Raw genomic sequence first — 15,363 nt, 5'->3', positions numbered from 1 at the left:
TATGCTGTCCACCGTGAAATCGAGAAATGGCATTTTCCACACCAGATCAAAGTGTCTCGGGGATCATATTCAGAATGTGTTGCACAGTGCATGCCTTCAATTCAGCTATGTTCATAATTTGACCACTGAACACAATGTTTTTCAAATAACTTCACAGCCAGAAGTCACACAGATTAAGATCAGGTGATCTGCACATACAGGCTGTACAGAAATGACTGCTGATAAGTTTAGCATTTCCAAAATTTCTCTGCAGCAGTGCCTTTACTGGTTGTACAATGTATGGACAAGTGCCATCTTGTATAAGAATGATCCTACCCACACATCCATGCTGTTGAAGGGTTAGAATGATGATGGTGCACAAAAAGACTCTCATAGCACTTAACAGTGATGGTACAGGTAACAGAATCTGCAGGACTCACCTCCTCAAAAACATTTGGCCCTACGATAAGAAATGCTGTCAACCCACCCCATGCAGTCACCTTTGCAGAATGAAATAGTATTGACTGAAGTGTGTGGGGTTTTTCTATTGCCCATCTTCTACAATGCTGCATATTGACATGTTCTCAGGGATGGAAATGGACTTTACCTGTCCACAGAATGTTCCATGGCCATTCCTTGTCCATTTCCATGCAGGGAATAAATTCTGCAGCAAACATTTGCCCTGCTGGTAGGTCAGCAGGAAGCTACTCTGAAACATGGGTAATTTTGCATGGATAGCAATGCAGGATGTTTTGTAGGATTTTATGCACTGTGCTCACAGGCATGTTCAACAAATGAGAAATTCCCAGTGCACCACATGCTTGCACACCACCTCTCTACCCTCCTGTAATGCAGTGGCCACATCTTCGACAGATGTCAGATCTTCTGCTCTTCTCCCTCTGCCAAACTGTGCTTCAAAAGAAACTGTATAGAGGGAAACATTCCACGTAGGAAAATATATATCTAAAAACAAAGATGATGTGACTTACCAAATGAAAGTGCTGGCAGGTCGACAGACACACAAACAAACACAAACATACACACAAAATTCAAGCTTTCACAACAAACTGTTGCCTCATCAGGAAAGAGGGAAGGAGAGGGAAAGACGAAAGGATGTGAGTTTTAAGGGAGAGGGTAAGGAGTCATTCCAATCCCGGGAGCGGAAAGACTTACCTTAGGGGGAAAAAAGGACAGGTATACACTCGCACACACACGCATATCCATCCGCACATACACAGACACAAGCAGACATTTGTAAAGGCAAAGAGTTTGGGCAGAGATGTCAGTCGAGGCGGAAGTAAAGAGGCAAAGATGTTGTTGAAAGACAGGTGAGGTATGAGAGGCGGCAACTTGAAATTAGCAGAGGTTGAGGCCTGGCGGATAACGAGAAGAGAGGATATACTGAAGGGCAAGTTCCCATCTCCGGAGTTCTGACAGGTTGGTGTTAGTGGGAAGTATCCAGATAACCCGGACGGTGTAACACTGTGCCAAGATGTGCTGGCCGTGCACCAAGGCATGTTTAGCCACAGGGTGATCCTCATTACCAACAAACACTGTCTGCCTGTGTCCATTCATGCGAATGGACAGTTTGTAGCTGGTCATTCCCACATAGAAAGCTTCACAGTGTAGGCTGGTCAGTTGGTAAATCACGTGGGTGCTTTCACACGTGGCTCTGCCTTTGATCGTGTACACCTTCCGGGTTACAGGACTGGAGTAGGTGGTGGTGGGAGGGTGCATGGGACAGGTTTTACACCGGGTGCGGTTACAAGGGTAGGAGCCAGAGGGTAGGGAAGGTGGTTTGGGGATTTCATAGGGATGAACTAAGAGGTTACGAAGGTTAGGTGAATGGCGGAAAGACACTCTTGGTGGAGTGGGGAGGATTTCATGAAGGATGGATCTCATTTCAGGGCAGGATTTGAGGCAGTCGTATCCCTGCTGGAGAGCCACATTCAGAGTCTGATCCAGTCCCGGAAAGTATCCTGTCACAAGTGGGGCACTTTTGGGGTTCTTCTGTGGGAGGTTCTGGGTTTGAAGGGATGAGGAAGTGGCTCTGGTTATTTGCTTCTGTACCAGGTCGGGAGGGTAGTTGCGGGATGCGAAAGCTGTTGTCAGGTTGTTGGTGTAATGCTTCAGGGATTCCGGACTGGAGCAGATTCGTTTGCCACGAAGACCTAGGCTGTAGGGAAGGGACCGTTTGATGTGGAATGGGTGGCAGCTGTCATAATGGAGGTACTGTTGCTTGTTGGTGGGTTTGATGTGGACGGACGTGTGAAGCTGGCCATTGGACAGATGGAGGTCAACGTCAAGGAAAGTGGCATGGGATTTAGAGTAGGACCGGGTGAATCTGATGGAACCAAAGGAGTTGAGGTTGGAGAGGAAATTCTGGAGTTCTTCTTCACTGTGAGTCCAGATCATGAAGATGTCATCAATAAATCTGTACCAAACTTTGGGTTTGCAGGCTTGGGTAACCAAGAAGGCTTCCTCTAAGTGACCTATGAATAGGTTGGCATACGAGGGGGCCATCCTGGTACCCATGGCTGTTCCCTTTAATTGTTGGTATGTCTGGCCTTCAAAAGTGAAGAAGTTGTGGGTCAGGATGAAGCTGGCTAAGGTAATGAGGAAAGAGGTTTTAGGTAGGGTGGCAGGTGATCGGCGTGTAAGGAAGTGCTCCATCGCAGCGAGGCCCTGGACGTGCGGAATATTTGTGTATAAGGAAGTGGCATCAATGGTTACAAGGATGGTTTCCGGGGGTAACAGACTGGGTAAGGATTCCAGGCGTTCGAGGAAGTGGTTGGTGTCTTTGATGAAGGATGGGAGACTGCATGTAATGGGTTGAAGGTGTTGATCTACATGGGCAGTGATACGTTCTGTGGGGGCTTGGTAACCAGCTACAATGGGGCGGCCAGGATGATTAGGTTTGTGAATTTTAGGAAGAAGGTAGAAGGTAGGGGTGCGGGGTGTCGGTGGGGTCACGAGGTTGATTGAGTCAGGTGAAAGGTTTTGTAGGGGGCCTAAGGTTCTGAGGATTCCTTGAAGCTCCACCTGGACATCAGGAATGGGATTACCTTGGCAAACTTTGTATGTGGTGTTGTCTGAAAGCTGACGCAGTCCCTCAGCCACTCCCGACGATCAAGTACCACTGTCGTGGAACCCTTGTCCGCCAGAAGAATGATGATGGAACAGTCAGCCTTCAGATCACGGATAGCTTGGGCTTCAGCAGTGGTGATGTTGGGAGTAGGATTAAGGTTTTTTAAGAAGGATTGAGAGGCAAGGCTGGAAGTCAGAAATTCCTGGAAGGTTTGGAGGGGGTGATTTTGAGGAAGAGGAGGTGGGTCCCGCTGTGACGGAGGACGGAACTGTTCCAGGCAGGGTTCAATTTGGATAGTGTCTTGGGGAGTTGGATCATTAGGAGTAGGATTAGGATCATTTTCCTTTGTGGCAAAGTGATATTTCCAGCAGAGAGTACGAGTGTAGGACAGTAAATCTTTGACGAGGGCTGTTTGGTTGAATCTGGGAGTGGGGCTGAAGGTGAGGCCTTTGGATAGGACAGAGGTTTCGGATTTGGAGAGAGGTTTGGAGGAAAGGTTAACTACTGAATTAGGGTGTTGTGGTTCCAGATTGTGTTGATTGAAATTTTGAGGTTTTGGAGGGAGTGGAGCTGGAAGTGGGAGATTGAGTAGATGGGAGAGACTGTGTTTGTGTGCAATGAGAGGAGGTTGAGGTTTGCTGGAAAGGTTGTGAAGAGTGAGTGAGTTGCCTTTCCGGAGGTGGGAAACCAGGAGATTGGATAGTTTTTTAAGGTGAAGGGTGGCATGCTGTTCTAATTTGCAGTTGGCCTGTAGGAGAATGCTCTGAACAGCCGGTGTGGATGTGGGAGAGGAAAGATTGAGGACTTTGATTAGGGATAGGAGTTGACGGGTGTGTTCATTGGCTGAGTCGATGTGTAGGTGAAGGATTAGGCGGGTGAGGGCTATGGATTGTGCAGTTTGGAACTCGTATAGGGACTGATATAGGGACTGCCCTTCAGTATATCCTCTCTTCTCGTTATCCGCCAGGCCTCAACCTCCGCTAATTTCAAGTTGCCGCCTCTCATACCTCACCTGTCTTTCAACAACATCTTTGCCTCTTTACTTCCGCCTTGACTGACATCTCTGCCCAAACTCTTTGCCTTTACAAATGTCTGCTTGTGTCTGTGTATGTGCGGATGGATATGCGTGTGTGTGCGAGTATATACCTGTCCTTTTTTCCCCCTAAGGTAAGTCTTTCCACTCCCGGGATTGGAATTACTCCTTACCCTCTCCCTTAAAACCCACATCCTTTTGTCTTTCCCTCTCCTTCCCTCTTTCCTGAAGAAGCAACCGTTTGTTGCGAAAGCTTGAATTTTGTGTGTATGTTTGTGTTTGTTTGTGTGTCTATCGACCTGCCAGCACTTTTGTTTGGTAAGTCTCATCATCTTTGTTTTTAGATATATTTTTCCCACCTGGAATGTTTCCCTCTATTTATATATATATATATATATATATATATATATATATATATATATATATATATATATATATATATATATATATATATATATATATATATATAGTCCAATGCCTTTTTTCATATCCCTGAGTATTCAGAACTTCTGCAGGGCCGCTGATGCACAGTCACCATTCTTGCAAAAGAGCTTTCCAGCAGTGCACAATCCTTCATGGAGTCATGTTGGCCATCTTGGGCACAAACTGAGGCACAGCTGTGTGCTGCACATCTGTGATGTGCATATTGTGACACTTGCAGCACCATATGTTCGTCATACTTTAATTTTCTTCCCCATGGTGTTTCCCCTTGAGTCAATAAAATGCTGTTCAAATTTAATGTCATTCTGAGCAGTCTGTGCCTTTCTACAGTGTTCTGAAACTGGAACTTTTAAGTATGGATACCCTGTACATATTAATACTGATAGTTGATGAAAAATTGTTTTTATTTATTCTTACCTGTAGCTGACAAATGCATCATACTGGAAATTTCTTGTCATTGCTGCATTGGCCAGTCTCAACTTTCTTATCTTTACAAGATGTAATATGTATGTTATTTCATATCGGTAAAAATGCAAAACAAATATTGAGAAAGCTCCTAAAGCAATAACTGTGAGCAATGGAACACCAATTAAAATTATATAATTTGGCTCACAATGTGAAAAGTCATCGACAGAAACAATAAGCCTTTTTGCAAGATTTTCAGGATGGACACAAGTTAAGTGATCATGTTTTCCATGATTTAATAAATTAGGGTGGTATTTTGTTTCATTGATTGACAGGAGCCAAACTCTGAAATCTGGCACTGAACAGTCAGAGCAGTCAAATGGATTTCCTCCCAAGTCAAGTTCCTGAAGGTATTCAAATGATTTTTGCATTTCCTCAGTTACAACATTGATCTTACAGTCTGAAATATCAAGTCTTGATAGCCATACACTGTTAGGATTATCATTTAACAAAAATATATTCGAATTATTCCAAGGGTAAATATCATTTCCTTTTAGGACCACAGATTCTGCTGATCCAGTCTCCACAATACCTTCAGGACTATCAAAATTGTTGTAAGACAAATCTAAAACTCTAATACCATCTGGGAGATGTAGTCTAAGATGTTTGTTTAAATTATTGTGGGACAGTCGCACAGTTTCCAAATGAGACATTTCTACAAAAATATCACTGGGCAAGGTATACAGACCATTATATGACAAATCTAAGAACTGAAGTTCTTTCTGATGTCTTAATGGACTTTTGTTGTCTGTAGGCTCCAGCTCAAAAAGTGAGCAATCACTGACATTAAGAAAGTGTAGCTGTACCTCACTGCTAAGATGCCCTATGAAAGCAGACAAATCACCTAAGGGATTAGCAGCTAGATTTAACCATTTAAGATTACTCATTGAGGAAAGTACTGTAGTGTAATATGAAAAATTAATTGCATTGTGCGACAGATCAAGGGTCACTAAATTTTGAATTCGCTTCACTCCTTGTGGTATAGCTGTCAAGCTGTTGTTTTCCAGGCTCAGTGATACCAGGTTCTGAGTGGAGAAAATAATTTTTTCTGAAACAGAAATAGAGAAATTGTTGATGCTGATAGTTGAAGGTTTTTAAATTTAAGCTGTTTTACTGAATAACATTACTACATATTAGTGTTATGATGCTGGTACAAACCTGTGCATAAAACAAAAATTCAAGAATTTTGAAAAAATATACAAGTGAGATATTGAAATGTTATGAATTTCAGTGTATTCAAATTATATAAAAGAGAGTTAGTATTAATTTTATAAGCAGAACATACCCAGGAAGTACTGTTTAGTAAAAGAATTCTCACAAATAATGCGAAAGAAAAAAGATGAGACAGAGGAATAAATGTACTACAGGAAATATGGTACTCAGGTTAGTAGTTATGTATAACAACAACTAAAAGGTCATATGATTCCATACAAATAATTTTATCATCCTACAAGGTATAAAACATGTTGTCACAAACATCAATCAGAGCGAACTAACTGCAGATCCAGAGAAGTTGGTTGAGCTACCTCAGGGCAGTGATACTGCTCTGGGAAAGAGAACATACAACTAAGTTTTATTAAAGACTGGAAATTGCTGCTTGTGCTTCTCCTACCCAAGAAAAGTTTTACAAATTTGGCTGATTGCACAAATTTCAGGAAAATAAATGTACAAATTTCTTGTGCTGTATTAGTATTTCTGAACAAAGTGCTCAAATGACTTGACTGCAGTTTTCTCCATCTTGTGTGTGTGTGTGTGTGTGTTTGAGAGAGAGAGAGAGAAATCATTCATCTTCCTGTATTCATATATCTTTACATCTGCATTTATATGCAGTAATATTATCTTGAATATGTAGAATATTTTACCCTGAGATTTGCATGCTGCATTTATACTTTTAAAATCATCTACATAACATTACTGAGATTTTACACAAACACAGATAGAATCCATCATCTTGCTTAATAAAGTATTGGGATAGGTAAGTAACCAGGCAACACTCAGCAGTTATCTACCTGTAAATAAAGATACAAGTGTGGTTCAGAAAATAAATCACAATAGCTCATAGAGTCTCTTGGTTCTTTCAAATCTCTGTTATTATCCTTGGCTCTTTGGAATTCCTATTATGGCCACATCAGGTGATCATAGCATTAGATCTTTGCCATTAATTATGAAATTACTGATGTCATGGAAATACAAACATAGAAATGCACTGAATGATACAGTTCACTTGAGCTGCATGCTGCTAATATAATCTCAATAAATCAGAGTAAGCTTCATGAAGAAGGCTTGATAAAGACTGGAAAAATGTGTGTGATGAGCAGTTATGTGAGTGACTATGAATCACAGATGCCACATATGAATTCTGATTTATGACAATCATTGCATTTTACTTGATGCTATTACTGATGAAGTGTCCATCTTCCTACCAGTATTTGTGTGATAATCATTCAATGCAAGACATGTTTATACTGGGTAGCATGGCAGCTCACAGAAGATTGAAAAACTGCTTGAGAGGGATTATGTATCATGCATTTGGCACAGTTCAATGTGACAGAAAAGCCAGTCCTGCACTACAGCATTGTAGGAAGTGATAGATCAATGCACCATACAATACTAAAGGTAAAGCAAGAACACATTTTTTCCACAGAAACACATTTTTTCCATATCACCTAAAAACATCAGAACTGCTTTAACATTGGAAAAAGAATGATGATGATTTATTGGGACCATACACAACTATGTATTTCAATTGTCTTGACAAGGGAGCCAAATAGTGATTCACTGGGGTTATTACAGGGAGCAATTTGCAAAATATGACCCACATGTTGCTGCATGACAGTGTTCAACTACAATCACTTAACAGCATGCACAAATTGTGGCACTAGAGATGAAAGCCTCTGAATTATCTCTCCTCTGGGTCTGTTTGAATAGCAAATTGTTTATATTTGTTTTACATCAGTTAAGTATCTTGGAATGGAGTTTTTCAGTGATTAATCTAGTTACATTACTTTCTGAATCACTCTTGTATTACCAATAGCAAATAACACATACCTGCTTCATCAGTGCTAAGTTCTGAGCCCACTAATTTTAATTCTTCCATCTTCTGCTGTTCACTCATTGCAAAGTTGGTTAAGTTTGTATTTATTAAAACTAATCTTTTAAATGTTGTATTTGTAATAAGTGGTTGAAGATAGTGTGGTGTGTCCAAAAAGAGGCCCTTCTGAACCTCTACATGTAATGTGATGTTTTCTGCTTTCAGATTCTTGAGATGAATTTCTCTGAAATTATCCCAATACTTTTTGCTGTACGGCCCATCACTATGTGCTTCTTTATAATCTGGCAGCAAAATCTTCTGAGAAACATGGGCTGATTCGATACAACCTGTGCTCCTGTATTAACAAAGAACAACACACTTCAATTTACATTACACACTGTAGGTTCTTGGTGAAACATTATATCAACAAAATGAACCGAATTTTTTCCTTGTTTCTCAAGGCAGTTTCTTTTGAACTGACTGGCATTCCCAGTTTCTTGATTCCTGCTAGATGGGAGCTTGAGAAATACTTTTTCATCAAAGTACATAACTCCACTCTCACTGTATACAAGAAGGTAACAATTAAGAATTTTTTATTTTCTGTATTGTGATACACCTGAAACTTGTTTTCAAGATCAGTAAGAAACACTATTAAGGAGTAAATGCACTGGGAAATGAGTGCAAATATTCCAAGGTCCTCTATAATGTGCAGTTATTTACTTTCCACAATAGTCATACTTCCCATTTATTATGAATAAGCACTTTACTTGCTTCTGGTGCACTGCTCTAGAAGATAATTCCATAAGATGACAGGGAGTCTCGAAGAGCAAAACGTTCTACATAGGGCCTCATGATTAGTTTCTCTCTGTGTTAACTCCATTTTTACTTTTATTTATTTTTATTTATTTATTAGTATTGGTCCTGTATATCATCCAATTTGTACAGTAAAGCACATCACGATATAGAACAAGTCAATTTGAAAATTATGTTGAGATGGTGTATGATGAGAGATGATGGTGACGGTACATAACTCACATAGCAGAATAAATATAGGATTTATAGACAAAATATAAAAAGGTGGTGTGTGATGAGAGATTACAGTGGTGGTACATGCTACACATAGCTTAATACATATAAGAGATGCAGTCAGAATATGAATAACATACAATAGTTAAATTATCTTACTAAGTAGAAATACCTACAAGTGAATAAACAGCTTATTACAAGTAATTAAAATTTTGTGGTACATACTTCACATAGCAGAATACATATCTGAGATACAGACAGAATGTAAATAAGATACAACAATTAAATTATCTTACTAAGTAGAGATAACTACAAGTGAATAAACAGCTTATTCCAAGTAATTAAAATTTTCTTTTGTCATCTAGGTGAACGTGAATGAATTTTATATAGTATTTCATTTAGTGCAAGAGTATTAATATGTACTTCTAGTGCTAACACATAATTTTGCTGGTCTGAAATCACATCATATGAGTATGTATGAGATTAAGACAAACTGTTTGCTGTGAACCTTTTACAAGCCTGTTCGGCTATCATCTGAGCTTGAGTTCAGAACCTTGATTAGTATGCTTACATCATCAGCAGAGATTACAATTTTTGAATCATTATTTAAAATCACTGGAAGACCATTTACTTAGGTTAACAACAAGAGCAGATCCTGTATCAATCCTGATGAAATCCAACACTGTATGTTCCCTCATTTAAGTCTGTCAATGTGACTCTCTGCTTTTTGTTATGAAGGTGAGACTCATCCATGAAAGAGGGTTGTCATTCATGCAACAACATTTGAGCTGGACAAGAAGAATTTGTGGTCAACACAATCACAAGCATGAAACAGAATATTCCAACAGTGTTACAGTAATGAGCCAAACCATTATGACCAGCTGGCACCATGTAGCACAGGATGTCTATGCAGGTCATGCAATTCTCATAAATTACAGTGGATTGTGGGCAAGGAGATTCACTATCATACCCTCAAACCACTGTAACATGATTCTGGCCTTACCATGCAGACAGTTATCTTGGTGGAAAATGCCTTCATCTTCAGGGAAGACATCAAGCATGAAGGAATGCTGGTGCTCCACAGCAGTGTTGATGTAATCCACAGCTGTCATGGTGCCTTTGATTACTACCACAGCTCACAAGGGCCCCAGACAAATGTCCCCCACAGCATAATACTGCCTCCACCAACATGTGTCTGTGGTGTGGTGCATTTCTCAAGCAGCCACTCCATTGGATACTGGTGTATGACGATCAACCTGGTGAAACAACAAAAATTGATTCATCCAACCAGGCACCATGTTTTCACTGATCCATTGTCCAATCTCTGTGATCCCATGCACACTTCGGTTATGGGATCAACATGGGATTACACATGCCAAAGGTGTGCTTTGAAACACTTGTGCCATCACTAGCATTGTCCTGTCATCAGGTCTGTTACAGATTGCTGCCTATCCAGATATAAATAGCATTCATGCCTTTGACTTCCATGCTTCCAACGTCCTTCATCTACCTTCCATAGATGCTCACGATAGTAGCATGAGAACATTTAACCAGATTCACTGTTTATAAGATGCTCATTACCAGGTACCAGCTCGTAACACTCTGCCCCTTGTCAAATTCATTTATCTTAGTGGATTTCATTTATGACCTGTATCATCACTAGAATGAGTTTCCATTCATCACTGATTTGTTTATATACTTTCCTTACTGCAACACATGCCAAAAACATCATCAGATAGTAATCAATCTCATTGTGGGCAGTGATCATAATAATTTTGTCTCATCAGCTCTTGTCTAGTTGAGAGATAGTTACCTACATGGGGAATCTTTTATGAATACCAGTAGAGAGGTAATTAACAATTTCTGCTCTGAAAAATGAGACAATATTCTAACATGCACCACGTTCTCAAAAAAGTTTGGAAACGTTGGAAGGAGTGAAATAAACCTGTATTCAAAGCTGATTTCCCATCTGCAGTATTATAGATGAGTGTTACTGTGTGCTGACATCAATCTTTCCCAGAAGTTTGACATAAGTTTTATGCTCACACATTATGACTAAAAATCCATGCAATTTGCACATTTATTTATCATATGTATGAAAGCTGACTTCCGAATTATATTTTGTATGCAAGTGCATTTGTATGCCGAATTCTAATTTCAAATATTTCCTTTTCACATCGGTTTTGCATCACCTCTCATTGATTGTGTCAATGCAAATTTGTATTGTGATATATTGCAAAATTTTGAACATTTGTAAATGCCACAATAAACTCATACTGATACTATGAGGGTCACTCCAAAAGACATGCACACTATTTTTTTTAAAATCCATCTTTTATTCTACATGTCTGAAAGTTTTACAGTGTGTAGATACATCCTTTAGGAACAATATTTTCATTTCTCCACATAATTTCCATCCCTCTCAACTGCCTTATGCCATCTTGGAACCAGCGTCTGTATACCCGCATGGTAAAATTCTGGACCAACCTGTTGGAGCCACTGTTTGGCAGTGTGCACAAGGGAGTCTTCATCTTCAAACCTTGTTCCATGAAGAGAATTTTTCAGTTTCCCAAAGAAATGATAGTCACATGGAGCCAGGTCAGGGCTGTAAGATGGGTGTTTCAGTGTTGTCCATCTGAGTTTTGTGATCGCTCCCATGCTTTTTTGACTGACATGTGGCCGTGGATTGTCGTGCAACAGCAAAACATCCTGCTTTTGCCGATGTTGTTGAACACGACTCAGTTGAGCTTGAAGTTTCTTCAGTGTCATCACATATGCATCAGAATTTATGGTGGTTCCACTTGGCATGAGGTCCACAAGCAAGAGTCCTTCGGAATCGAAAAACACCGTAGCCATAACTTTCCTGCAGACGGTGTGATTTTAAATTTTTTTTTCTTGAGTGAATGTGCATGATGCCATTCCATTGATTGCCTCTTTGTCTCTGGTGAAAAATGATGGAGTCATGTTTCATCACCTGTCACAATTCTTCCTAGAAATTCATCCCCACCGTTCTCGTACTGTTCCAAAAGTTCATTGCATACCATTTTTCTTGTTTCTTTGTGAGCCACTGGCAACATCCTTGGAACCCACCTGGCACAAACCTTTTTTAGTATTCTGCAAAAAGTTCCTTCCCCTATCCCAACATAGCGTGACAATTCGTTTACTGTGATGCGTGTGTCAGCAGTCACCAATATGTTAACTCTCAGCACATTGTGTGGAGTGTGTGCAGTACGAGGCCTGCCACCACGAGGACAATCCTCAATATTGCAGTGCCCACTTTCATCACGTAACCTGCTTGCCCACTGACTAACTGTACTGTGATTAACAGCAGCATCTCCATACACCTTTTTCAACCTCTTGTGGATGTTTCCCACTGTGTCGTTTTCACAGCACAGGAATTCTATGTCAGCACGTTGCTTCTGACGAACATCAAGTGTAGCAGCCATCTTGAAGACATGCTGTGATGGCACCACTCACGGGAACAGGTTGAACTAAGTTTGAAAACAAGCAGGAAGGATGTACCTGCACAATGTAAAACTTTCACACATGCAGAATGAAAACTGTATTTTTACAAAAATAGTGTGCATTTCTTTTGGAGTGACCCTCGTGTTATCATTAATTGTTGCCCTAGGCCCAAACTTAAATTGTTCTCATTTAGAAAATTTTGACAACAGTTGGCCTACCCATGTTCATAAACAATTGTGCTCTGACTTCATTGTACGATTTTCATGAGAAATCAGTTTGCTTTTGAGAATTTACAGACATTTACAAAAGTGTATTTTTGAAAATTCTTTTGAGTTAGAACTGTTGTGGATAACAATTTATGTCATAGCAAATCAATCTTTGTGATTTACTTTTATAGTCAACTAACATATCACATTACCATCTACCTTTACCCTTCAAGAGGAGTTCATATTATCTACATTTATTGTCAGCTAACACAATTTTCTCATTTATTAGCGACTATAACATAAAAAAAGTTAGGAAGTGGTTTTTACCACAGTTAATTCTGTTGGCTTAAGAGACATCTCCTTTCATGTACTAATTGCTTCACTACTTGAAGGTGTGTGTGAGATGTGCTTGCTTGTGTGTTTGAATGTGTGTCTCTCTTTTACTGATGAAGACTACGGTCAAAAGTTTTAAGTATGTGTCTTTCAATCATGCCTGTCTGCAACATGACTTGTCCTCTTTACGGTAAGCAGCAATCTGTCAAGGAACATATAATAAGCAATTTGTCTTTTGATACATTGTTGATATTTCTACCTGGAGTTTCCATTTATGATTTGCCAAACGGCTTTCTTCCATCCTACAACCCTGTGATGTTTTCCTTTGTTACTCTTCTCTATAGCAGCATTACTCTCCTCAGTGTCTCTTCTTTCTCTACTTTTCTGCGTTCATCCACTATCTTCCAAACCGCATCCACTTGTGAGCCGTACTGTCCCAACGATCATCTGCACATAACACACACTTTCTGATGGCGCAGATTGTTGATGCAGCTTCTAATGCCCCAGATCCTTTCCTCCGTTAGTTATAATTATATTTATTCCTATTTATTCCACTTCATCCCTCATTCTGACATACTTTACTACTTTATTTTCCACATTGTTCGGTTTCCACACCTGCTCGTGCCACACGAAATTTTGATCCTCGACCTAACCCATCCCCCCCCCCCCCCCCCCTACTTCTCCCTTCACTTATCGCAACACACATGCGCTCTCATACCTCATCGCTCCTTTTCGCCCACGTTTCTGTATTTTTTAACGTATTTGTGCCTATTTTTACATGGTTTCACGTGGTTTCATGTATTTGCGCTTATTTTGACATGCCTGTGCGTGTTCCTGCATGTCTTTACATATTTTTTATGCATCTTTACGCGTCTTTTCTCTTATCCAGCTCCTCTCCAGTGCAGCAATGTGTTCATTGTAAATAAGTATTTAGTAGTTGTATTACACGTTTATTACCTTATAAATAAATAAAAAACTTTTTTATTTTAAATTCCGTGCATTAGTATTTGTAAAATGATTCTTTCATATAGCGTTCATTAAAAAATGATGACCAAGCCACATGAGAGCTGTGGAATGGTTCATTAGCTTATTTGTTTGAGTTGTAAATATTTGTCACGTATTGTTGTTTTTCTGAAATGCTCTACATCCTGGAGGACCTTCTCACTATGGATCAATTGGAATGAAAGTAAATCTAATCTAATCTCACAACCATCAAGACCTATTTTGCCCATTTATACGTCATTCTCGTTTCCTTTGCACCATCCATTCCACAACAGACCCTTGCTCCATCTTGCTGCACCATTCACAAAAGTATCCTTTTCTATGGCTAAAACGCAGTCCCATATCCTGTTTCTCAAATGCTGACAAAACTATGGAATCCCCCCAAATGGCCTAGCTGTAAAGATTTCTTTCTCTGGATCCCACCCCTCCGTCCACAGTGACCCACACCTTTTCAAATTATGCCAATCCATGGCACCCTCAAACCTGGTAGTGGTGGGTGGGGGGTGGGGGAGGTGGGGAATCTCCATGGCGCAAGCATCCCACAACCACCCCTGCTCCCTCTGAAACTACTGCTCTGCAATCCCTACTCCATAAATCACATCACTGGAATTGATTCCCTTCCCCTCCAGCATCTGGAGGACATTCCAGACACAACCCCTATAAGTTATCCAACCTGATGACATCCTACTGCTGCCACAGTATGAACCACTGTGACTACCTTGCAGAAGGTCTCCACCAATTAACTGATTCCCTCCACCTCTAAACTCTGCCAGAGTGATCCCAGAACACCTCCCCTGAATCCATTTCCTTCCTCACCCCTATGACACCAAAATCCACAACCCAACACTCCTGGTTGCCCTATTGTGGCTGGTTACTGTACCCCCACTAAAGAATTTCAGCCTTCATTGACTGACACCTCCAACCAATTGCCCATAATCTAACCTCCCACATCAAAGACACTAACCACTTCCTTCAATGACTCTCCACCATCCCTACCCCTTTACCTCCTATACTCCTACTCGTCACTGTTGACACTACCTCCCTATACATCAATATCCCTCATGTCCGTGGCCTTACTGCTACTGAACCATACCTTTCCCAACGTCCTTCAGACTCCAAACCCACTACCTCATTCCTCAACAACTTACTAACTTTATCCGAACTCACAGCTACTTCTCATTTGAAGTGAAGGTATATAAACAAATCCATGGCATAGTCATGGGCACCCACATGGCACCCTCCTATGCCAGCCTTATTGTGGTCCATCTAGAGGAGACCTTGCTAGCCTGCCAAA

The 15,363-nt window shown here is 40.4% G+C and overlaps 1 protein-coding gene across 2 annotated transcripts in view; it reads right to left on the bottom strand.

The window, feature by feature from the left end:
• Window positions 1-15,363, bottom strand: part of LOC126236575 (toll-like receptor 2 type-2) — a 214,698-nt gene that overhangs the window by 29,604 nt on the left and 169,731 nt on the right. For both annotated transcript variants that reach the window (XM_049945987.1, XM_049945988.1), the window contains exons 4-5: window positions 8,055-8,392; window positions 4,959-6,054 (exon numbers count right to left, since the gene is read on the bottom strand). In XM_049945987.1, coding sequence (XP_049801944.1) covers window positions 4,959-6,054; window positions 8,055-8,392 — 1,434 coding nt within the window. The remainder of the gene's footprint in view (window positions 1-4,958; window positions 6,055-8,054; window positions 8,393-15,363) is intronic.

Source organism: Schistocerca nitens, chromosome 2 (genome assembly GCF_023898315.1).
Source record: "Schistocerca nitens isolate TAMUIC-IGC-003100 chromosome 2, iqSchNite1.1, whole genome shotgun sequence".
Lineage (NCBI taxonomy): Eukaryota > Metazoa > Arthropoda > Insecta > Orthoptera > Acrididae > Schistocerca > Schistocerca nitens.
Note: the sequence above shows the minus strand (reverse complement) of the source record. Positions and strands in the feature narration are given on the sequence as shown.